At 48.7% G+C, this 25,813-nt stretch overlaps 1 protein-coding gene and 1 long non-coding RNA gene across 5 annotated transcripts in view; both read left to right on the forward strand.

Moving 5' to 3' along the window:
• GRB10 (growth factor receptor bound protein 10) overlaps nucleotides 1-25,813 on the forward strand; it is a 203,865-nt gene that overhangs the window by 118,716 nt on the left and 59,336 nt on the right. For all 4 annotated transcript variants that reach the window (XM_070497694.1, XM_070497794.1, XM_014828260.3 and 1 more), the window contains one exon: nucleotides 5,508-5,649. In XM_070497694.1, coding sequence (XP_070353795.1) covers nucleotides 5,508-5,649 — 142 coding nt within the window. The remainder of the gene's footprint in view (nucleotides 1-5,507; nucleotides 5,650-25,813) is intronic.
• Nucleotides 16,986-24,819, forward strand: LOC139042096 (uncharacterized). Its single transcript, XR_011498339.1, has 2 exons — nucleotides 16,986-23,545; nucleotides 24,247-24,819. It is a non-coding gene; the product is annotated as an uncharacterized lncRNA (long non-coding RNA).

Raw genomic sequence — 25,813 nt, forward strand, 5'->3', positions numbered from 1 at the left:
GCCTCGCTGCCCAGGGTGGGGTCTGGGGATCAGGATCAGCGGTGTCCCCGAGGGCCTGTCAGAAATGTGCAACATCAGACACTTGATCACATTCCCCAGGGGATTAAGCAGACAAGGCACAACCTCTGTGGAAATACTGGGGCTGGAGGAAGGGACTTCCGGGGAGGAGAGAATGTTCCTTGCAAGTGGCAGATCTCTGAATTGGGTGTTGTGGGGTGAGTAGGAGCTGAGGGATGGGGGAAGGGATTTCATGAGCAGCAGAGACGATCCCTGTTGTCCCAAGTGGCAGGATTTCCTTCCTTTTTACGGCTGAATAAAATTCCATTCTATGTATATACCACATTTTCTTTCTCCATTCGTTGCTGATGGACAACATGGATAGTATGCTAAAGAAATAAGCCTGTCACAGGAGGACAAATACTACATGATTCTGCTTCTCTGAGGAGTCACAGTCAAACTCATAACAGTAGAGAGTAGAATGGTAGTTGCGGGGGCCTGGGAGAGGGAGATGGGCAGATACTAGCCAAAGCGTACGAAGTTTCACTTACACGAGATGAGTGAGTCCTGGGGATCTGCTGTGCAGCTCGAGCCCTCACTTGACAATACTGTATTATACACTGAAACGTTTGCTAAGAGGGTAGAGCTCATGTTGTGTTCTGATCACTATCATCACAATGTTAATAAATAAAGAAGGTAGGAGTTCAGTTTGCGGGTGGTGGATATGTTATGGCCAGACTGTGGTGATGGGTCTCGTGTATACTTATCTCTAAACTCATCCAGTTGGAGAGATTAAATATGCACAGATTTTTATGTGTCAGTCATACCTCCACAGAGCGGTTTAAAGAAAGAGATAATCCCAACAGGTGGGGGCCACATCCAGAGGGTCTTTGTGAGCTGTTCCAAGGGGAGAGACAGGAAGGGGATTTGAACAGGAGCAGTGAGGAGATTGGATTTGGGTTTTGGCACATAATTCTGGCAGCCTAGGGTCAGAGGGCAGTAGGATGGAGCACAGCTGACTTGGAAGCTGTTTCAGGTACTGCCTGGAGATGGTGGTGTCCTCACCCGGGATAAAGGAGGGAGGGACTGGGTTTATCAGCACTGAATTATGGAGGGAAGTAAGGGGACACAGTGTTAGGGAGCCTCAACTCTGTCTTGAGTGCCTGGGAGGTGGGTGGCCAGAGAAGTTAGCAGAACGGCTGTTGTGAAGGGGCGTGGGGTGTTAAGGGCATTGTGGACCTTCTGAGTGTAGCTCATGAAATCCAGGTGAGAAACAGGGCAGCTGCTGAGAAACTGGGTGGCCCCCTCCCGGGTCAGTGTTGCCTCTGGCGAGTTTTCAGGTGAGCATGGAGGGATGAGGATGGGTAAGGGATTGAGATCTGCCGGCCTCCTGGGGCTTCCTGGTAGGAGGGTGTGTGCTGCACTGTGTTTTGGGCCTTGGTCAGACTGAGGGTTCTGGTGGCTTCTCCTTCCTCAGCACTGCATCTTCCAGGGATCTCGTTTCCTTTCATGGGGTGGGGAGGTGGGGGTGTGGGGTTCATTTCTTCTTCTGGAAACTTCTGTGAGGCTCTTTCTGGTCTGATGTGCTGGCTCTTCTGCAGATGACTTCTGGCTCTGACCCTCTGACTCTTTGAGAGTAAACGCAGAGCTGTCTGCAGGTGGAGTGCAGAGGCTTGGGTGCCATATAGTCGGCTGCCTCTCTGGCTTCCTGCCTTTGGTCACATCCATCCTCCCAGCGTTTGTCTCCCTCTGCTCTCTGGAGCGTCAGCTCCATATTCTTAGGTCCTCATGACTTTGGTCTGGAGGGAGAGACTCATCTCCCCTGTGAGCTTCCTTGGGTCCAGTGTCTGTCAGTCACCCATCCGTGGTGGCCTTGGGGAGGGGCCTGGGAAGACAGGGTTGCAGCCCACACAGGGACAGTACCCAAAGCTGGGCCCAGATGGAGAATGATGTTGCAGAAGGCATGGCTCCTTGCCAATTAGTTGCCCAGGACCCTTGATCATAGAGTTCTGGATGAACTTGGTCCTGTGCTCTGAAAGCTGCCTGTACTGAGTCCCGGGGAATAGATGGAGCAGGCCTGCTCCCTAGGGCAGCAGGCACTGTCCCTGCCAGAGAGAAGACACTGTTTCTCAGGCCCAGCCTCTTCTCACTGATGTTCTCTCACATAAGTAGTATCGTTTCTTACCTTCAGATGCATTTAGAAAAAAATGGGCAACCAATGTGGGATGCCAAAGGTTTATTATGTAAGTGAAGCCAACTGCTGAGTACTTCCTGTGTGTAAGGCTCTGTTGAATATTCATTTATTAGCTGGTTTAGTGGTCATTACATCCCCACGAGGCGGGTGGTGTGGTGACTCTCAGTGCCCAGGTGAGGAAAGTGAGGCACCAGAGGAAGTGACTTGGCCTACACCTGGCGAATGGGATGCCCGGATGCAAGCCCAGGCTGAGGGGCCCTGAGGGGCTCCAAATGCAGTGAGCACTGTGCTGGGTATGAGGCCCACGGGTCAGGGTCTGCACCGTGGCAGGCTCCCCAGAGAGTGTCAGATGGAGGCAGGTGCAGAGCAGAGGAGGAGAAGGTAGAGAAACTTCTCGGACAAGGCCACAGTTGAGCTGTCAGATCTTGAAGGAGGAGCGGACTGTGGTAAAGCAGAAGGGCAGCAGGCTTGTTCTGACCTGGATAGACGGAGGAGCATGGCCCTGCCCATCTTGTCCCCATCTCTGACTCAAACATCCCTCCATCTTAGCTCCCCTCTCCACGTCAGTGGGATGTATCTTTTGGCTGTCAGCCTCTTGAAAGGGGGTTTTTTTCAGCTTTGTGTAATGTCACTTAGTTTTACTTTAGGTAAAATTTATGAACACTCATAACGTCAACATAGGACTCTTTTTTCTTAATTTTTAAAAATAATTTATTGAAATGAAACTCTTATGACATAAAATTAACCACTTTAAAGTCAACATTCAGGGGCATTTTGTGCACTCCCAGTGTTCTGCAGCCCTACCTCTTTCTAGTTTCAGAGCATCGCTCCAAAGGAGACTCCCTACCCATGAAGCAGTGTCTCCCCACCCCCATCCCCACACAGCTCCAGGCGGCCACCAATCTGCATCATGGAGCTGTGAATTTACCTATTCTGGACGTTTCATATAAATGAAATCGTACGTTATGTGGCCTTACGTGTCTGGCCTCTTTCACTTAGCATAACTTTTTTTTATCAGAGATTTTGTTTTTAAGAGCAGTTTTAGGTTCATAGCAAAATTAAGAGGAAGACACAGAGATTTCCCATATCCCCTGCCCTTCCAACACATGCATAGCCTCCCCCACTGTCAGCCTCCCCCACCAAGGAGGCACATTTGTTACAACTGATGAACCTACATGAACACGTCCTAATCACCCACAGTCCATGGTTTCCATTACGCTTCACTCTTGATGTTGTATGTTCTGTGGGTTTGGACAAATCTATAATGACACAAATCCGTCATTATAACATCATACAGAGCATTTTCACTGCCCTAAAAAACACAGGACTTTTAAAAATGTTCAAAACAACCTACTAAAGAGAGACGCTTTTGTCAACAACTGGAATGCCAGACCATCAGCAGCTTGTACTCTAAGTCAAAACAAAATAAAACTCTCGTTCTTGGGGTTGGTCACTGGTTAGAGGTCGTGGGCCGGAAAATACTGAAAGTGGATATGGCTGCATCTCCTTCTCTCTTCCTCTGTAGGACAAGGGACAGACGTATCAGTTGGACACTTTGCCAAGGCAGAATCTGTTATGGGAAGAAGCTATTATGTTAACAGTAAAAATAAACTTTCTGGCATGTTGTCAAGCGACGATAGGAGGGCTTTCCCTATTCGGAGTGCTGAGCTCCTTCATGCCATGGGAGTATGTCAATCAGTGCATCACTTCCTGGTCCACCTGTAATGGCTGGACCAGCCTCTCAGAATCAGGCTAAGTTGGTAAAAAGAGAACAAGTAAAAGGTCACAGCATCCGTTTCTCTAGTGGCAAACCCCCCAAGAAAGCTAATGGATCTTTAATGTAGTCAAATTGTAAAATTAGCTAAAAAATTATTTGAAGACACAGCCTACATGAGGAGTTTATGAGGTGTGTGTAACAAGGAGCAGGACTGGGATGCTGAGCAAAGTCAGGGACCAAACTGCAGCTCAGCTTGGGGCTTGCTTCTCTCCTGCAGGTGGGCAGCATCGCCCTGGGATGGACGGAGGGGGCTCCGCTCTCAGGAAAGCCCTTAACATGTATACAGGAAGCTGCCAGCAGGACCCTGGGGAAAGGAAACTTAGTGCACTTTGCACTGTTTTTGCTTTGACTTTGAACTTGATTTTTCTGCTCTTTTCATAATTGCATCTGATTCGCCATCCTGTGTGTGTTTGCTTAATTGTCTGTCAAGTGAGGTTTGCATTCTTGGGAGGAGGCAGCCCTGGAGAAATGCCAGAGAACAATGTGGTGCAGATGCAGAAGTGGCTCCCCGTGGCATGAGCGGGGTGCAGCAGGGCATGTATGAGGTGACCTGAGCACAGGCTTTGTGCTCCAGGGAGGATGGCTACCTGAAGTATTGATTTTCAATTAATTCAGGATCAACAACCTTTTGTGTAAATTAGCGTTCATTCCAGAATTCAAATGAGGGCACACGAAGCCTCTTCTAGTATTTTCATGTGGTTGAAGAAGTGTTCATTTTAAGGTCATTGAAAAATAGTTGTTCTCGTGAAAATGCTCTTACAAACCTCTTCCCCATCAGGTATTCATTGAACTGAGAAGGTATTTGGAGAAAATGCTAATAAGTACACGTCATGCGCTGAGCATCATTTCCGATGTGAGCACACCCACTGGCTTCTCGCCCCCCACTGTTTAATGAGTGAGGGGATCTGTACTCTTTGAGTCTGAGACTGGCACTTTTAAATAAAAATTTAGTTGTAGTAAAGTACACATAACATCAAGTTTACCATCTCAACCATTTTTGAATGTATAGTTGCCATAGTGTTATGGATATTCACATTGTTGTACAAGCAGTCTCCAGAACTTTCATCTTGCAAAACTAAAACTCTATACCCGTCAAACAATAACTCCTTGTTCCTCTCTCCTCCCACCCCTGGCATCCTCTGTTCTACTTTCTATCTCTGAGTTTGAGGACTCTAGGGACCTCATAGAAATGGAATCATACAGTATCTGTCTTTTTGTGACTGGCTTATTTTACTCAGCATAATGTCCTCAAGGTTCATCCCTTTTGTAGCATGTGTCAAATTCCCTTCCTTGTTAAGGCTGAGTAATATCCTCTGTATGGATAGACCACATTTTGTCTATCCATGCATTGATGGATCCTGGGTTGCTTCTGCCTTTTGACTATTATGAATAGTCCTTCTGTGAACACGATAGAGGTGTACAGGTATCTATTTGAGTCCCTCTTCCAGTTCTTTTGGGTACATCTTAGCAGTGGGATTGATGGATCGTGTTGGGGGGTGACAGCTTTTAATGAGCGATTGGTTGTCTCTTCTCTCCCAGGCGCTTACAGGAGGAGGACCAGCAGTTTAGAACCTCGTCTCTGCCGGCCATCCCCAACCCCTTCCCCGAGCTCTGCGGCCCAGGGAGCCCCCCTGTGCTCACGCCGGGCTCCTTACCTCCGAGCCAGGCCACTGCAAAGCAGGTGAGCGTTCCCCTGGTTTGAAAGCCAGGCTGCTTGGCTGTGGGGTGGGCACCATTGAGCTGGCTCATTGCATTGGGGAGAAGGGAGGGAAATTGTGGGATCTTTTCTCTTAGTTCTTTTCCTCTTGCTACTGTACTTGTTTTGTGAAGCTTTTTAATTTACTGGCCCCAAATTTCATTTATTAAGTCAGGGATGTACCTGTGTTTAAGAAAGAGTCTCATAAAAATGGGGGAAAAAATAATAACTTAATGCTTAAAGATGAGTTTTAGTTCTCTGACAAAAGTTTATCACTGTATCATCGTCATTACCCAATAATTCTGTATAACAGAGGTGTTAAACGCTGGGCTTTCTCAGGCACCTGACCTTCAGTCCAGCATAGTTGAAGAGTTTCCCTGTTACATTCCTGACTTTGAGTGTGATGTGCTCAAGGTGGAAGAATTTTCACTTGACCTAGAAGGGGACAGTCACCTGTTCAAGCTAGTAGTTTCTACCTTGAAGTGGGACCATGAGGTGTATGTTATACAGCCACTGTCCCCAAAGGAGGAAACTGAGGTACAGAGAGTTTCAGTGACTTGCCCATGGTCAAATCACCGGTAATCAACTTGTCAGAGAAATGGGCTGGCTGCTGCATCCCTCCTGGTTGGGAGGGCCTGGGTCAGGGTGGGTTGCAGGCCCAGGAGGGAGACCAGTGCTGCTGTGGTGTGGGGCATGGTGAGAAGAGTATAATGATAATAACAGGATGACAGCAACCTCCAGCATTCACTGAGTGATCTCAGAGTGCCAGGCGTGGTCTCACTGGTTTATATGTTTATTTATTTGTTTATTTATATGTTCATTTATTCCTCAGAACAAACCTGAATTAGGTATGAATGTTATCTCTGTTCTACAGTTGGGAAACTGAGACCCAGTGTGAGTGATGGCACTGGGTGTGACCCAGTGTGAGTGGTGGAGCCTGGTGTGACCAAGTGTGAGTGGTGGAGCCTGGTGTGACCCAGTGTGAGTTGTAGAGCCTGCTGTGACCCAGTGTGAGTGGTAGAGCTGGGAGTGACCCAGTGTGAGCAGTGGAGCCTGGTGTGACCTAGTGTGAGTGGTAGAGCCTGGTGTGACCCAGTGTGAGCAGTAGAGCTGGGAGTGACCCAGTGTGAGCAGTGGAGCCGGGAGTGACCCAGTGTGAGTGGTAGACCTGGGAGTGACCCAGTCTGAGTGGTAGAGCTGGAGGGGGATTTGATATAGGATCTGGAGCCTCCGATTTTAGCCACTAAACTAAGTGGCTCCTGGGACCTTGACGTTCCTTGTTTTTAAACAAGTATATTTCAGAAGTTTCTTTGCCTTTTCTGCTAGAATCACTCTCTTCTCCTACACTCTCTGCACTTTCCCGCCTTCGCTGTCCTCAAAGCATGATATGCCACCAAACCCTTTCTCTGTACGTCCATCGTCCCACACTACACAGGGTCTGCACTCTTAGCAGGGACACATTTCTTCCAACTTACCGCTCACCAGCTCCCAGGTACTTCTCCCATGCTGACCTCAGGCCTCCAGAGCAGGCTGCGTTGTCCTACCATCAACACTTAGAAGGTGAGGTAAGTGTCCCTGTCTGGGAGCCAGCACTGGCTGGGCTGAGGCACTTTGTCACATGCCTGAAGTACATCTGGGATGTCTGCCTCCCTGGTGACCTTCTGCTACAAATAAAGGTCTAGACAAGCTGTCTGTGGATTGGTCACTGAGGTTGTTTACAACGTTACCCATCCTAAAATAAGACCATGAAAATATTATCTGGCTCTCGCCGCGGTTGGCACAAAGATGGGCCTCCACCCCCATGGGCTCTCCACCTCTGTAAGCAAAATCAGGAAACCCAGGAATTTTGCCTGCTGTTTTTCTTGGGATCCGATTAGTTCCCCATGAGAACATTGCATTGGTGTTGCGTTTCTGTCGCTCAGATTCCTGCAGCCCATGGGGACCAGCAGGCACAGGACGGATGCTTCACACTTGGCACCACTTGTAGACAGTTGGTGTTGGTTGTGTGTAACTAGCTTACAGGGACGTTTCTCTGTTGGCACTAGGTTCTGACTTTTGATCTTGTGAAAAGCATGTTTCGTTGGCGCTGCTGGTGGGGGTCGCCAGGCAGCCTCAAGAGGCTTCCCCGTCTCGCAGTCTCGGACCATGATGGGAGCTGCTGCTAACAGGCAAAGGAGTTTGGGTCCTTTCTTTGCTACTTGCCTGAGGGAAAGAGAAATCTGGTGTTGTTTCTCCTTTCATATCAAGTCCGAGGAGACAACTGGATTAGCATCAAGAGTTCTGACGTATAAAAATAGATGAAGGGCGCTCCATGTATGAGGCCCACATAACACCATCTCATCCACTGCGAAGAACGGGGTCAACGAGGGAAAAGAAGATAGTGTAATGCCTGTTTAGAAGGACACTGGGGACAGTGAGGCCATAAGAAACCTCTTTCGATCACTAGTCACAAGAGGTGGAAGAAGTGAAGAGAGATCTGAATAGCCATGTTAAAGGAGAAATGGTTCTTGCCCGAGGCACTCTGGCTAAAGTGTTCTAAAATCCCCTGTCAGACAAGTTAGGAGACTCTCTGCCACCTCTCTGTGGGTTTCCTTTTTCAGTAACGCCTTGGTGGCTGTTCAGTGGGGCAGGAGTGGTCAGGTGTGGTGTCCGTAGACCCCTCTCAGAGGGCAACTGCCGGGACATGGGCTCGGTGCAGCCCCACAGGCCATCCTGCTCACCTTGGCACTGCCAATCCTGTGGATGACATCACCTGCCAGGGATAGCCCCTGTGACTGCAGGTGGGACCCAAAGCCGACCTGCACCACCACAGCATGGAGCCTGGGACAGACAGCTGAGGGCCAGGGGGTTCACAGAGGAGTCTAGTTCTGCCCCAGCCCTGACACAGCTCTTGTGTAGACCTGCAGGCTGCAGGCTGGGCACCTTGCAAGGGCTGGTGGCCCCCGGACTTGATTAACTGGAGGGGGAGAGGGAGAATTGGGCAAGGGGCTGTCATAGGAGGAGAGCCCTCAGCCCCACCACTCTGGCAGCCCTCCCTCCTGTCACCTTGGAGCCTACTCTGTGCCAGGCCCTCTGCCAGACCCTGAAGCTGAACATTGGCTAGAGCATGGGCCCTGCTCACAAGGACCTTAATGTGACAGTGACAGAGAGGAACAAGCCATCTCAGATGAAGGCAGATGGAGTAATTGGTCATTAAAGAGGTAACAGTGACAAAGCAAAAGAAGTCATTATTCTTTCTAGAAGGATCAGGAAATCTTCAGAAGCCACTCCATGTCCTCCACATGACGAATCCAGAAGATACAGACACCACTGAGCTGGCTCTGGCAGTTCCCCCACACCAACCTCACCCCAGGTTTGTGGCCTCCCTGGGGCCACTTCCTTGCCTGCACCTGTGTGGTGGGGACAATGATATGGGCTGCATGTTGGTGTGCCCTGAGAATTACCATGTTGCAGCCCTAACCCTGCTGTGATGGTGTGAGGAGTGTGACCTTGAGGAGGTGGCTAGCTTTAGATGAGGTCATAGGGTGGGCCCCCATGGTGGAACTAGTGCCCTTCCGAGAGCTAGCAGAGCAGAGCTGCTCTCTACATGAGGGCACAGTGAGAAGGCGGTGGTGGAGGAGCCAGGAAGTGTCCTCGCCAGAACCCGATCCTGCTGGCTCCCTGGTCTCAGACTGCCAGCTTCCAGAACCATGAGAAGTAAACGTCTGCTGTCTGAGCCACCCAGCCTGTGGTACAGGCTGTGGTGGCCGGGCCGGCTACTATGGCAAGTAGCTGAGTTTCATATAAGCCTCCTGGTTCTCCAGCAAGGGGCACCTTAAACCGCAGAGGAAAGTTGCCCAACACACTGTTGAGTCAGTGGCTTGGTGGATGCGACCCTTATGGGAAGTCACTGAAAGCGTCACATGTGTCCAGAGCCTATGATCTCAGCACACCTGCGAATCCCAGTGACAGTGATGTCTGCATCTCCTGCATGAGTCCTCCTGCAGTTGTGGGTGGTCAATAATCTTGTGAGAGTTTTAAGGTCATCTGTCTTAGACTCAGCCACCTTGGGTTTTCTGCTTATTTTATTATATGAATTTTAAAACAACAACATTTGGTTTGTTTGCTCTATTTTAAACCAGAGCCAATCAATTTGCATTTTTGCTTAGGTTGTACTGCATGGCTTCTCAGTAAAGTAAGAGTGTGCACACAGGCCTGTTCATTCATGAAGGGTGCAGCAAAATAACAACATGTGCACAGTTCACAACAGAGGAAACATCGCTTTGCGCGTACGAGTCTAGACACAGTTGACAATACAATTTTAAGTCATGTCTGCTAGCGACTGCAGCCTCTTCCTGGGTTATTAAAAACAGATTAGTGGGTCTTATCTGAAGGTACAGCTTCTGTGAGGAACAGCATGCCCTCATTTATTTAACAACATTTAATTTGTCTAATGATTTAAGTTGTTTAATCACTTATTAACCAGAAATGCAGATGCCTGAGAACTTCTTTCTGACTGATAGCATTCTTTCCCCTAGAGGGTAGAGAAATTAAATTAGTATCAAGAAAGTGAATTTTTGTGGTAAAAATCAACAAGGCATTTTTCACTGCTTTGGGACTCATTTGTAAAGACAGCCTGTCACGTGGACAAGGATGATTGCTATAGCAAAGATTTCTGAGCCATGAGACTGAGCTCCATGCCTCAGTCGCCGCCTACAGTCTAGTCAATGCCATCGGGCTTCTGTGGCAAGGTTCCCTTTGCTCTGGGCCCTAAGTGGCCCTGAGGGACCTTGGTCCTTCTTCCTGTCTTGCTGAGTCTGTGCCAGACCTATAGACTCATGACTCTTGTGTGCCTCCCTGGAGTTTGGCATGACATGCATTTATCTGATAGCAACTCTGAGCACCTACTGTGTGCCTGGCCCAGTGCCAGTGACAAGGCTACAAGAGAGGGGTGCAGTACCTTCCCTCTGACCTGCAGCAGCCCCAGGGGTGTCCCCTGGAGCTTCAGCCAGAGTTCGAGAACCAGAGAGTGGCTCATTGTTCTCTTGGCCTGATGGAGTTGTGGCCTGGGCCAGGCCCCTCGTCTTTCTGGCCAGGCCTTCATAATTGAGGATGTGACCATCCAGTGTGCCTGGAGCTGGCCTGAATGTGCAGCACGTGGGCATGGGGGAGGGGTACAGGGGCTGGAGGGGAGCCTGGGGAGAGCTTTGGGCCTGGCCACTGTCTCAGGTAACACCTGTCCCCTACCCTCTCTTCAGGGAACCCTGGCAGATAAGTCAGCCCTGCCTGTCGTGGCTTCAACCCCTAGCCACTGTCTCCCTCTGTTGCACCCCTTTCACATCGTAGGAGAGAGCAGATTGGTGCATGCACTGCTTTCCTCGTGAGGTCCCAGGTAAGAGCAGTGCTGCTCCAATTGGGAAGCTGCACGTGTTTGGGGGCATCTAACCTATTCAGGCTCTTCCCAAAGGTACTGCTAGGGCTAGTGCACTCAGCCTTGCCAACTCCCATTTTAGCCGAGACTCAGCTCAGGTGCCTCAGAAGTGGGCAGGAAGCATCACTGCCCGGGAAGGCCTGGTGTCAGTGCCCAGGCACCCGCTATGGGAGGGGTGGGCCAGCGTCCGCCCAGCCCAGCTGCACCTGGCCACAGGAACCTGGGCCCAGTGTTGCCAAATCTTTGGATGATTCAAGAGAAATCACGACTCATGCTTTTAAAAACTGAACTCTCCCAATACTGCACATGTTTCAGTTTTCTAAAACTACCACACAGGCTGAACCTGACAGGTGTCGTACTGCATGCACATCAGCCGGTCTCCGGTGGGCCCGTGCATGGCGAGCCATGTCATGTGTTTTCTTAGTCTCCCGGCACCTTGGTGTAGTGGGCACTCAGTGATGAATTACAGGAACTGATACCCAAAAAGCATTCAGCAAGCTAGAATGACAGTCCAAATCTAGAAGATATTACATTAAACAGGGTTTAAAAATGACGCTCTGCACACGCAGCTGGGAAGGTGTCACAGAAAGGGTGGGCAGTGGCTGTCTGGTGCTCATGGAAAGAGAAGGACCATGTCAATGAAAATCCTGCTTGAGTCCAAAGTTCGAGGCGACCTTTCCAGAAAAGCACATTTGACCACTCTGCTCTAACAGAAGTGGATTCTCTAGGAGTCAGCTGCTTTGTTCTGTTCTGTCTCAGACACTGCTGTCCTTCTGAGAAGGACCCTCAACATGTGGAGCTCATCCCAAGTGGAGACACCAGATGTTGGGAGAGGTAAAGAAGATGGTGGAGAATGGGTGAAGGTTGTTGGGGGCTCACAGGGCTACTCCTCAGCAACATTTGTGGGCAAGGGTGTCTCCTGATCTCCCGGGTCCAGGGGCTGACCAGAGACCATGCAGGTTTGGAGAGTGGGCTGCCCAAGACGTCCCTGCCGGCATCCCAGCCACCCCTGTGGGGCTCTGGTGGATGTGGCTCCCCCATTACTCCCGAGGACAGATGGCCGTCTTCTCTTTCATCCTCACTCTCAGAGCAGAAGCAGAGTAGCCTTTCAAAGAAGGAGTTTATGTAAATGGACAACTGAAAATTTAATGAGGAGTGAATGTAGATGATGGAGGCAACCTGTGAGTGGTAATGGCTGGATTAGAATCCTTGGAGGGTCTAACACATTTGTCTCTAGGAGGTTCACCAGAAAGCATAAGGAATAACTTCTCTATTCTCTAGGATGGACAAAGAAAAGGCTGCAAGTGAATCAGGTAATACTGGACCTGTGGTCACATGCAAGTCTTAAGGAATTGCATCAGGAAGATCCTGGTATTTCTCTTTTTTTTAGTATCTATCTCATGGTGGTTACTACGCATGTAATTTTTACAGCGGTTCTACACACTGCAGGGAAGAAACTGTTTCCATATGGGGAAACCGAGGACCAGCAGCTGCAGTGCTTTGTCCAGAGGCCGAGGCAGGAAGGGAGCTTGGTCTGGATGAGTTGGAGCCCACATGTTGCCCACCCTGCACAGTGCCTTGATGTTGTACCTCACTGGGCTTTGAGGAGACACCCTGACCCTGTGGGGCCTCCTGCATGGGCTGAAGAACCTCTCCCAAATGCAGCACAGATGCATTTGCTGCTAAAAAAGCTGCCTTTATATAAGTGCGAGGAGCTCAGTACACGCTTCTGGATAGCCCTTCATTCTGTGGAGGTCAGAGGGGTTGGGCAGCTCTTATTCCATTTAAGCAGGAACCTTTCTTGGCTCCCACTTCATCAGTAACAGCCCTCAGAGAGATGGGCCTCCCTAAGAAAGAGGCCCGATTCTCCAATGGGTAGCTGCCCCTCGTCTTCCAGGGTACCAGCCCGGGGGTGCTGAACTGTGCCTGGGACAGCCAGGGACTCAGTCTCAGATGGAGAAGGGCTGGCACTATGGCCATCAGAAGGGCCCCCAGTGACCGACAGGGAAGTGATGGGAAGTGACAGGGCGGGCCAGACTTTGCAACTCTGCCACCATTGAAACAGCACTGCCAGTTGCCAAGATTTCAGGTTTGTGGGTATCTCCCAGGGTAGTTGGGCTTTGTGAGTCATAGGCTCTATCAGGATGCCTTTGGCTGCAAGAGACAAAAGGCCCATTGGCTTCAGTTGTAAGGAAATTCACTTTTACATAATGAGAAGTCTAGAGGCAAGGAGGCTGCAGCCGAGGGCAACCTCCTTCCGTATCATGGAACTTGCATCCATCTCCACAACTGTGGCTGGTTAGGCCAGACTTGTGCACTCACCCTGAAACAATGGTTCCATATACTGGTTGGTTGGTGAGCCAGGGGCCCAGAAATGTTAAGTGGTAGAAAGAGTGTAGTGTGCGGTGTGCACTGACCCAGCAGGACCTAGTGAGTTGGGTCATGGTACATGATGGCAAGAACAGATGCACTCTTGGAAAAAGCAGAAACCATGAATAAACAGAGAAAGCTGACTGGGAAAGCAGATGTGCAGAGATGCTGGGGGGGTGGTGAGGGAGGGAGGGAGAGAGAGAGGAGGCCAGGGGAGCAGGAAAGTGATAGAGAAGTGCTGGTTAAAGAAAAGGACAGTGATACTAATAGAAAAATGTTTATTTATGAATTGAAGATAAGCTTTACAGGCCCCGTGAATACTTCAGGACAGCTTTGTCAGGCTGGGCTGTCTTTCAGTCCATAAAGATTTTCATGTAGCTGCATAATGACTTGTTACAGCAAGTTTTTCCATTTGTTATTCAAACACAATTAATCACATATTTTAACTTCATTATTTGGGGCATAAATGTTGTCGTACTTCCAATCATCTCTTCTCCCTTTGCTTACTTTTAAATATTGATTTTTCTGGAACTGGATTAATTGCCTTGTATAGGCAATTAAATTAATTAAAAACTAATTAAAAATTAAAAACCCTTGTATAGGGTTTTGCACATACATTTACTAAAGATCAAGATTGGATCTGATGAGACTTTGACTACGATTTGATAAATATCCCTCAACATTAGACCATCTTTGGCAAGAAAAACTAGCCCTGGTCGCCAAGTGCCGTTCGTCTCACAGCATGTGCCTGTGTGGAGATGATGCCATCTTCTGCTTCACCCTGTGTGGCCCGGGGCATCCTCAGGCATCCATCCTGGAGCCGCAGTGACGTCTTCTCGTCAATCTCCACCTGGAAGGCCTTATTGCACACCTTCACAAGCCCTCTTATTCTCAGCTCCTTCAAAATGTACCCACATCACCTTTTGTGGTGCCTTCAGGCATCGAACACATTAGAACCTGAGCCTCATTGCAGCTTAACCCACGTGCTGGGCGACCCCGAAGGGCACTGAGCTGGGTGAACTGTGTCTGCCCTGCCTATGTTGTGGACACTCAGGCAGTTGGGCCTTGTCAGGACAGGAGCCGGGAGAGCAGTGCTCCCAGCAGGACAGAGAAGACGCTGATGTTCCCTCAGGGTCACTCATGGCTTTACCAATGCAAGGGCCTGCCTAGATGCAGATTAGCACATGCCCAGCGCTTTAGAGGATAAAGTCCTCTTTCCTCATCATCCCTCACACGGGCATCTCTTTCTTTTCTTCCTCTCACTGCCTCCTTTCTCTTGAGTGGTGAAGGGACAGCTGCCGCTTCCTCACCACCCCCCAGGGCTCCACCTCCCAATGGAACTGGAGTCCATCAGCCCTGGGCAGGACTCAGCCCACCTATAAGCACTGCTGCTGTGGCCCCTCCAGGGGCCTCCTCTGTCACCCTTGTCACCCACTTCACCCAGCCCTCTGTGCAGCAGTATCTCTCTGTGCCCCACGCTGCCTTCCATACCCTGAGGACACATCCGCCGCCTGGCTACCGTCCATGTACAAGTGGCCCCACAGGCAGCTCTCTGCCAGGATGCCTCTCTGCAGCGCCAGCTCAGATTTCTGTCTGCTGTCCTCTCCATAATCCAGGCTAACCCACTGTCTTCCCACTGCGGCCCTGCCCTCTCCTCTTTGTCCCTCCTCTTCTGGAATTTGGAGGCTGGGGGGGCGTCATTCTTAATTCCTGCCTTTTTTCTTTGGCCACTAACAGCCCATCAGTCATGTAGCTTCTCTGCAACATTTTCTAGAGGAGGAATATAAGCCATCTTTGTTGGTTTTTAAAATTACAGTACTGTGCAAACGGAATGTTTAGTTACCATCTCTGTGACGAAGTTCGTTCAACAAAGACCGATTTTTTTTTTTTTAGGAAGATTAGCCCTGAGCTAACATCTGCTACCAATCCTCCTCTTTTTGCTGAGGAAGACTGGCCCTGAGCTAATATCCGTGCCCATCTTCCTCTACTTTATATGTGGGATGCCTGCCACAGTGTGGCTTGCTGAGCAGTGCACCCAGGATCCAAACCGGCAAACCCTGAGCTGCCGAAGCAGAACACGCGAATTTAACTGCTGTGCCACTGGGTCGGCCCCCAACAAAGACGAATTTTTGATGTTGCTTGGCCATGTCTGGACTCCGTGCCAAGTAGCTCTGCCTCTTCTTTTCTGCTGCTGGGCAGGTGTGGGGTGAGCCCTTGGCACTGCACCCACAGTCCCAGCTCCTCCCTGTGCTTCTCTAAAACCCTCAGGTTCCTCCTTTCCAGAAGGCAGGTGTTACTAATGTTCTCATGGAGCAGGTGTGACACGTCACATCCGAAAAGTGGGGTTTAGACTCGGCACCTGAGCTTCAAGTCCATCGTCTTCCAGATATGCCGCAGCAGTGCTCTGAACCAACAGAAATAACGTCTCAATAAACCAAAATGAACATTTACTGAAGACTTTATTTTTTATGAGGGGACGTGTGAACTCAACCAAGCCAAGCAAGGAAATCCCACAAACAAGGTAGATCCCGTTGCTGCCCATTCTTTCTGCTGTTGTGTGCTGCCACCACAGAAAGTCTTGTGACCTGGAATGCTCTACTCGACTTTGTCACGTTGGTCCTGGGAGGTGCTGCATGGGCAGGCTCTGAGGCAGGAAGCCCTCGGGGAATCATGGTGTAGTAGGGAGAGACGTGTTGACAAACACGTTATTGCACAGAGGTTAGCTCAGCCTTGGACATTTGTACAGGAACAGCAACCCAGAGGAGCCTGTGAGCAGTCCCATGTACGCAAGTTTCCATGGCTGCCACGGCTGCATCCTTGCCCATCAGCCTAGGTCCGAATAACACAGTTGCTGGGTGGTATTCCTTTCCGGGGACGGCGTGGCTGGGCCCCTGCATCCAAGCTGTTAGTAACTGAGCAGCGGCCAGCTTTACTGGCTTCCTTGCACATTGCTGAGTTGACAGGAACGTTCTGCAGCTGTGTTTCTTGCCCTGTGCTTTCTGGATTCCCAGTTACCTGAATTGTTGTGAGAAAAAACATACAGGTCCAGGAAGTTTGGGGCCATTTGCATCTCCTGTCACCTTCTTGGAAATTCACATTTCATACTGAGTTTTGGAGAATTTGAACAATCCTACAGGGAAGAAAACCTCTGTGACTGGAGTTAGCCTAGAGCTTCCCAGAGGTTCTGACCCCAGAACCGCTTTCTACATAGCGCCTACATACTTCCCACAGAACCTGCTTTGGGAAAGGGTGCTGAACTGTCCAACGTAACTTTTTTTTTTTTTTTTTTTTTTTTTTTTTTTTTTGGAGGAAGATTAGCCCTCAGCTAACTACTGCCAGTCCTCCTCTTTTTGCTGAGGAAGCCTGGCTCTGAGCTAACATCCGTGCCCATCTTCCTCTAGTTTATACGTGGGACGCCTACCACAGCATGGCTGCCAAGCAGTGCCATGTCCGCACCCGGGATCCGAACCAGCGAACCCCGGGCCGCCGAGAAGCGGAACGTGCGAACTTAACCGCTGCGCCACCGGGCCGGCCCCTGTCCAACGTAACTTTTAAAATGATAACCACCATCCCTTTTCAGACTTCTCTGAGAATATTGCTAAAACCAAGGGGGCTCGGAGCCCTTTGAAGCTCTCAGCCTAGGAATAATTCCAAAGCACTGACGTGGCTGTGTCTTCCTGCTGCTGTGTTTGCATCTGAATAAGGGACTCGGTGGAACTGGGTGGCCCTGACAGGAGCAGGCCACTTGTTTAGCTAAATATGAGATGGGGAATTATCTCAAGAATCTCATGAGAAATCCCAACCGCTAGTGTTTCTCTGGACTATAAATAGCTTTTTAAATGTAAATTCTTTAAATTTAGGAGGCCCCAAACTGATCTTTTATTACAGCATTGAGTATCTCTTGATATCTGTAGCTGTCGGGAGCATTGGAAAAGTGAGCACTTAAATTACCTACATCTTTCATAGGAAGAATCACCCTACTTTTGCCCAAAATCTGTGTGTCTTGCCTGTGTGCAAACGTATATGCTTGGGTCTCGCTGTGGACTCCAAGGCCAGGGCCGTGCAAACAGCTGTCAGTTACCTGTGTTGCAGATGGCTTCAGAGAGGGCTGCCTGGTTTGCTAGAACAGGAAATACTTTTCCTTGGCAAACTAGTCTGCTAATTCTTGCTGTTGCTGTGACTTGCAATTTCATTAGGAAAAGGTAATTAACTGGAAGGTGCACTTCTCCCCCAGTTACAGTATGTGTCAGCTTCTGTCGTAATTGCACGTGATTAAACGCCCCCCTCGTTTTTGTTTGTGTTGCTGTTTCAAACCACAATTCCTCCAATGGCGAAGAAGCTGTCACCTCTATGGAACGTGAACTTCTGTGCTTTGGTTATGCCTGAGAACAGCGTAGAGTCATGGGGGACTCTCGTTCCATTCTGCAGTCTAAATGTGTCATTTCCATGCAGTTTAAGATAAGGTGTTTTATGAAATTACAAGGTTGAGAAATGTCTGTCAGACCTTTGGCTCTTGGTTGATGGGATTCCATGCTGTGGCAAACTTTGCTGCCACCCTTCTCGAGCGCTAGGTCCAGGTGTTTTCACTGTCGTGGAGGACGCTAACCATAATCTTAAAAACATGTTGCCTGAGCCGGCTGTTTCCTGTTGGCCGGTCTCTGCACCCGCTCACAGCTGGGCCTCCCCAGCACTGCAGCCCCGTTGCACACCTTCCTGTCCAGCAGGGCAGGAGTCTGGGGTCTGACCTTCTTTTTCCCTCCATATCATTTCTATTCTTCTTTTCTTGGGCTCTCACCTCAGTCTCTTAACCAGCATAAAGGCAAAGAAATTTGAGTAGTAAAAATGTAAAAAAAAAAAAGAAAGAAAGTCACTGGAGGAAACCAAGTGAGGGCATGTGGAGTGCCTCCGGAAGAGAGAATCCAGTAAACATCCTCCCCCGCATCCACTCTGCTCGCTGCTCTGAAGCCGAGTCTCAGCATTTCTAGGAAAGGGACACAGACGTTGACCCCCTTCAGAAAGGTTCTAAGTGCACACCCTGTGCTGGTAAATTTATTTTTGGTCCCCAGTAGAGAACCAAAAGCTGTTGACTAACATGATTTATTTTTTCCCTGACCCCAAAACAGTCTCCCCATTGTAATCCCACAACAGAGATTCTCTTAAATCAAAGCAGCAGTCTCTCATCCCATGTATAGAATGCTGGAGCCTTCAGGTGCGTTTAGATCAGGAAAACCCTGAACGGAAAGAGATGGAAGTGTCACATGAACCACCTTCTTTTGCTGCTGTTCGTGAAAAGTGTCTCTTTTCTTGCCGCCCCGGCTCCCCACAGAGCCCAGGAGGGGAAAGGAGGAAGTGACAGTCCTGCCCTCAGTGGTGGGGACAGCACCAATACTCGAGGAAGCAGCAACACGTTTTTTTTTAGTGAGCCTTGGAATTTTGGGATGCCCACCTTGGACTCTGACCATTGAACCTCGCACAAACGATGTTTTAGCAATGTTAACAGACAAAGCCAACTATGTCCATTTGCCCGTGGTTTTGTCAGTTCTCATCTCTCTGTATTTTATCTGGTTTCAGTGAAAGTAGATGGAATTTTATATATGTTTTCATTTGTTTAATATTCCACAGATGCTTTCTGTGTTTCTTACGTGGTCTTCATGAAGACTACTCTTACTAGCAGATAACAATATGGATGAGTATTTATTTGGGCCACACTTGGATACTGTGCTGGCTGGATATTTGCATGGTTTTCCAGTTGTCTGTGCTGTAGATAACGCTTCCTTGAGCAACTGTGATATAGTTTTTGTCACATTTTTAGTTCTTTCCCTTGGGTAGATCCCAGAAGCCAGATTCCTAGTCAGAGGTCGTGAGAATTTTATAGCTCTGGATGTGGACATGTTGCTATGTCGGTTTGTCAGGGCCTGTTTATTTTGATTACCACGTTCAGGGTGGAGTGAGTTTCCAGGCATCTGAGCCCGGCCCCACACCATGTTCTCCCTGGTGAGAGAATGGCTCAGAGGCCCCATGGCAGCACAGGGTGGCTTTGGAAAGCTCCTCTCCGCAGCTGGGGTGGCTCTCCATGCCCGAGGGTCAGGTGCTATTTGCAGGGTTTGTGATGGTGACACAGAGGACTCATTTGTTCCTCTCCTGTCTTAGTGGGGTTGAACATGCAGCCTCTTGGGTTTTCAAAACTGTGCATCAGCCTTAGCACGTCTTCTGGCTGTTCTCCGGCTGTTTCTGGGTGTATGGTGATGGCGTAACAAGTTAAGCTTGCGTTGCTTTGCAGTGGCCACAGAATGGAGCAGGAAAAGACTCTGATTCCATTTGGATGTCAGGTCCCCCCACGTAGAGCTCAGCCATCTCTGTGGTGTACCCTGAGGAGGGTGAAGAATAAGGCGTGGAGAGTGGGTCAAGTGTTACCCACCCTGACCTCACAACTCTGCCCCTGCTCAGGCTTTCCAGGCACGGCCCCGATCGGAGTGCATGTCTTCTGCACTCCGTCTTTTTCAGCTCTGCAGCCCAGCCTCCCCAACATGTTCTCCAGTCTGGGAGGATCACCCAGGAGAGAGCATCTGAGTGACAACAGCTAGTAGGGCCTCGAGACCACTTCTCCACATCCCACACCTGCAGGCACAAGGACATACACTTAGTGCTGCCCACCTTGTGCCCCTGCACAGATCTGACTTCCCCCAGATCAGAGCAAGGAAATAAAGTCACCGCTGTCCTCTGTCCATCTCATGGCCTTACTCGCGTATATGTTTTGAGCAGCTTCCTTCTGGTTTGCAGTGGGAAGGATGGGCTGGACGGGAGGTGGCGGGGGGCCAGTTAAGATGTGGACTCAGCAGAGTTGAACTGGAAGAGAACTGGGTGAGTTTGAGCAAAATTGACTGCATTTAGTGATTTATTGCTCTCCCATAGTTTTTGTGGTCCCTATGACAGCTTGTGATTCTGTTTTTCCTTCTTTAAAAATATATTCAAACTAGTGCTCAGAACACGGTTTCTAAATTCCATTCTCCACTAAAAGGAGGCAGAGCTGCCCGGGAAGTGCTGAAAGCATGAAGGGGGCATGCCACAAGGAGACAGGAGCCCCCTTGAAGAGTAAGGGGAAGATGGTAACTTATGTAGGTGGAGAAACCTGGCAGGTGCCACCTTAACCAAGTGGTCCTAGCTGACGTCACCAGGAAGGGGCCAGACCATCTCCCTATGCCTCCCGATGGGACACCCTGAGAAAGGCATAGCATCTCTTCTGTGGTGCCAAAGACATGAACCAGGGTTGAGAGACATTCCTCAAAATGGCTGGGACTTGTCAAAGGTGTTGAGGTCTTAGAAGACCCCAGAAAACAAAACCACGCCACAGCAACAACAACCACCAAACCTGAGGAGCTGTGCGGATGACAGAGACTGAAGAGACGTGACAACTGAAGCTTGTGGTCCTGGACTGGATCCTGAACACCTCAAAATTTGTTTTGCCTTTTCTAAAAAGAACAATAATTGGACGTTGGCTAAATTTGAACGAGGTCTATAAATCAGCCAATGGTAGTGTGTCAACATAATTTCCTGATTTCAATCCTTGTGCTGTGGTTATGTAAGAATGTTGTTGTTTTTAGGAAATATACACTGAGCTATCTTGGGGTCAAGGGGCCAGCTGTGTGCAGCTCACTGTCGTAGACAAATAGGAAAGAGAATGAGAATATGATAAAGCAAATGGGTAACAGTTAATATTTGGGGAACCTATGGAAAATCGGACCATTTTTTACAGATTTTCTGTAAGCCTGAAATTATCTCGATATAAAATGCTGAAAAGAGAAAAACCCTGTTTTAAACCCAAAATGTGCCTCTTACATGCACAGATCTTTCAGTGTGCTTTTCTCCAAGTAGAGAAACATCCTAGAGAACATGTGACATGAGCCTGCCATGTTAATTCTCCGTAATTCCCAGAAACGCACCTCTTAACCCACAACTCTGGGGAAGAACTGCACGCGTACCCTAGTCCAGCCGACCCTTGGCCAGAGACTCTGAGGGTTCACAGCAGCCACCTGATGGCAGAAGTACATTTGTTGCCATCAACTGACCGGTTTCTGGTTATATGCAACAGGGCACACTCTTGATCTGGTGCTGCTGGCAAAGGCGCACCCTCCCCCCAGCTGCCATCCCAGGAAGATGCACTCCTCCACGCATTCCCACACTTCTTGGAGGAGAAGTTGAGAACATGCTGCCTCTCTTTTTTTTCCTTTTCAAAAGAAACGGAACATCCATAATTATGTTGGCATAACATAATGTGCTAAGTGGATTTGTCTCTTGGGTGCTCAGTTTCAATGCATATAAACTTCATCCAAGGGAAAGAACTTCCTGAGGCTTTAGTCTTTGAGCCTCAAACTATGAAAGGTTCCCGAGTAGATAAAATGTGAAGAAACAAATACCACATTTTCTCAAAGGCAGTGCCAGCCCCATAATTATGCTGTTGGCTGGGTTTATATTAGAATCTGTACCACTTATGGTTCAAGAACTCACAGGAGGAAGATCTTGTTGTAATTAAATTTTTGCCTCTCTAAACCTAACGTTTAGAGGCCCCTTTTTCATCTGTGTGATTTGTTTGGGTAGATTTTTAGCACATTCACGTGGGGGTTTTGATAAGTGGGCTCTGTAAAAGTGGTAAAGTGTGTAGGACTAAACTTAAGTCATTTCCCGGGTTGGTCGGCAGCTGTATGGTCCCGGGTTTTCTGGGAGGAGGAGCCCATGGACTTCAGAGAGCCCGGGGTTGCCCTCCTACTGAGGGGCCTGTGGCCCGAAACATGGGCAGCTGTGCAGGCCAGAGCTGTGTGGAGTGGGTGTCTTTTTCTATGAAATGAAAATATCACATCTGAAATTTCTCCCAAGTCTCCACCGCTTCTTGGCTGTCTCAGCTGCAGCTGATGGGAGGCGGTGGGGCCAGGGGCTCCTGCAACAAGCAGGTTGTAAGGGGACTTGCATTTGGAGGCTGTAGGCGGTTCCTCAGTGTCCCCCTGGCCCTTACACACTGCTCTTGGAGCAGGATCAGAGGTGAGCTTCCTTTGCAGAGGTCAGTGTGGGCTCTGTCCTCCTGCTCTGGCCGCCTCTCCCTGTACCTCCTCCCTCCAGGAACACGCACTGGTGTCCAGGGCTCAGGGCTGGCAATGCTGGAAGGCCAGAGAGGAGGGGGGCCCATCCAGGGCAGCTCCTGCCCGCTGCCATTGACTAGAGGATGCCGCTGTGGAGAAGTCCTGGGAGGAGCTCTCAGGAGCTGCTGGGGCAGAATTTGAGGGAGGATATGTGCTTAGCAATTGCTTCACTCTTTCATAAGCAGTTACATGAGAGGGAAAAAAAATCTTAGCTTTATTCCATTAAGACTAGTCTATACCAGGAGCATGACTAGTGAATAGCTTTAGAAGTGTGAAATTATGAAACTTCAAATTGTGCTATTGAAGGGAGGAATCCCAAGAATACTGGGCCCTTTGAGAATCTAGAGGAACTCTGAGTACTGATAATTCTGAGTCATGAACTGAGTCTGCTTCAAGAAGCCAAAGTATGAAGCACAGAAAATGAAGGGGATGGGTAAGAAAAAACATTTTGATAGACAAATCTGCAGAGTCTGAACAAGGACTGTTTGGTGTCAGTTTTGATGCTGTCATGCTATGATGATTTCCAGTTATTTTAGGTGGGTTTGCTTGGTAATAAGCAGTAGAAGTGTCAGAATGTACCTCCTCCCGCTGTGGGATTGTAGGGTCTCTAGACGCACATGTGTGAATGTGGTTTTCTCTGGAGCTCAGGTGAGGCTGATTTTCTCTCTCGCCCCCGGGGTGGTGGTCTTGTAGGTGGAGCAGCTGGGTTTGTGACTCATTCCCTGAAGGCCCTTGTCTCTTATTCCGATCCATCCACTTTGGAGTAATGTGGAATTGCCCTGATAACAGGGCGGGGGCTTCTAAAGAGAACTTGAACTTGTTACAGTAGGTGGACTATTTTTGTGTCACAGAGACGAGAAGAACTGGACACTCTCCTGCTGTAACCGTGGCCCAGGTGGGAACGTAGTGACTTGCTGCCCAGCGGGGCAGGTCTCAGGTTCTTATAGGGTGTCTGTGGAACTAGCCACTGGTAAGCTCATGTCTTCTCTTTATTATAGATGCTGTTCTACTTACTTTTATAGATGGAGTGTTTGTTTTAATTTAGTTTTATATTGTATTAGCCACCAATTCAGCCAGAACCCTGATTTGCGCCTAGGAGTGCACATTATGTTCACCTAGATTTTCCAAAATTTGAAATCCAAACTCCCGCCTAAAACTTCCAAAATAGGTGGGGGCCCTTCCAAGCAGAGACAACACATAGATACCTGAGATAAAGTGGTCAGAGGAAAGACAGCCTGAGAGGGCCCGTGGTCTTTAGTGGTGACCAGACCGTCTTCAAAAAGGTGGTTTTGATGCTATAAAGCTACTGTCATGAAAGCCTGTGGTTCTGGGTTAAGAATGGAGTGATAGTTCTGTGCTCTGAAACATTTACCCAGAGAGAGACCCTAATAGCACAAAGATTAGAATATTATGAAGATAGCATCATTATTGAATTCATTGTGCTGTGACAGTTATAAACTATTTGAATGAAGAGTTGAATTAGGATCTTATACTTTATTGCATGCTGTTATGGATTGAATTGCCCCCCCCCAATTCATATGTTGAAATCCTAAACCCCCCAGAACCTCAGAATTGCACTTTTTGGAAGTAGAGGTATTACAGATGCCGGTAGTTAAGATGAGGTCATGCTGGAATAGGTGGGTAATCTACTATGGCTACTGTCCTTTATAGAAGGGGAAAAGCTGGGCACGGACACACAGAGCAGGAACAGCATGTGAAGATGAAGGCAGAGAAAATGCCGAAGATTGCCAGCACACTACCAGAAACTACGAGAGAGGCATAGAACAGACTCTTCGCAGCCCTCGGAAGGAACCAACCTGCTGACACTTTGATCTTGGACTTCCAGTGTCCAGAACTGCAAGACAATAAATTTCTGTTGCTTAAGTGACCTGGTTTGTGGCAGTTTGTTATAGCAGCCTTGGCAAAATAATATACACACCCCGAAGTAAATTCTAGGTGGATTAAGCTGTTAATAACAATATCATACATTAAGAGAAGTAGAAAAATATACAGTGGAATAATTAATTGATCCTTGAGCTGGGGAATGATGTTTTAACTACTAAAGTGAATAGATGAAATCACAGAGTGGAAGATTAATTTTCTTTATAGTGAAATCTATCAGTGTCATAAATTAAATGTTAAGCTGTTGACAAGCTGAGAAAGAATATTTGTAATACATTTGCAATATCCCTAAATAAAGAGTTGTTATGAATCAATAATAAAAAGGTAAATCACCTCTCTCTATCCCTTGATCTCTTTTCCTCCAGAGATTTTCTCCACTCCCAATTCACTCACTACTCCCAAGAAAAAAACAACTTTTCACACCTTTTATTCCCTCTTCTAACTTCTCACCTGGTAACCTGGCCTTGGATTTATTAGAGAGGGGCTGTTAACAAAGAGGACCAGCTCATCTCTCCACCTATTTCTTTCACCCACCTGTGTCTGAACCCACCTGCCTACCTTCTTGGCCATTCAGCAGACATGCCCCTGCTTCTTTCTAAGGCCACCCCCTCCTTTCATGGCCAGCCCCTTTACCTTCTCAAGGATACTGCTCCTGCAGTCACCCCCTTTCTTTCTTCCATTATCAGTTTCATCTTCGTTCCTAGATCATTCACATCAATGTCCAAATAAACCTTAACATATCTCATCTAGTGAAACCTCCCCCGCCTGCATTTCTCTCCAGCTGCTGCTCCATTTCTCTGCTGCTTTTCTGGCAGAACTCCCCACTCCTCGGGCCAGCTGTTTGAATCCCTGTCTCTGCTTTTCACTTCCTGGTCTCCCCTCAGCACTTCCTACTTGGGCTTTTGGTTCCACTAATTGCCTGAAATGAATCTTATCAAGGAGACTTGTGACATATCTCTGGTCAAAGCCAGTGGTCAGTTTTTGGTGGCATCTTCGTGATATCTCAGCAGCATTAGGCATAGTCTTGCTTCCTGAACTACTTGCTTCTCCAAGCTTCCATGCCCCGTTTTCCTCTCCTCATCTCTCTGCCTCTTATCCCCTCTCTCCCCCAGACCACTGGCATTTGCAGGACTCCACAGCTCTGTCTTGGCCTCCTCCACTTTCTAGCAATGCGCTCTCCGTAAGTGGCTTCATCTGGACCCCTGACACTAGATGCCATCTGTGTGCTCGTGACTCATACTTTCACATCAATACTGGAACTTCTCCACTGCTGAGAGAAGCTCTGCATATTCTCTTCTCTGCAGTTGCTCCCTGGTGGTCACACCCACTCTCAGCT

This window comes from Equus asinus, chromosome 1, assembly GCF_041296235.1.
Source record: "Equus asinus isolate D_3611 breed Donkey chromosome 1, EquAss-T2T_v2, whole genome shotgun sequence".
Classification (NCBI taxonomy): domain Eukaryota; kingdom Metazoa; phylum Chordata; class Mammalia; order Perissodactyla; family Equidae; genus Equus; species Equus asinus.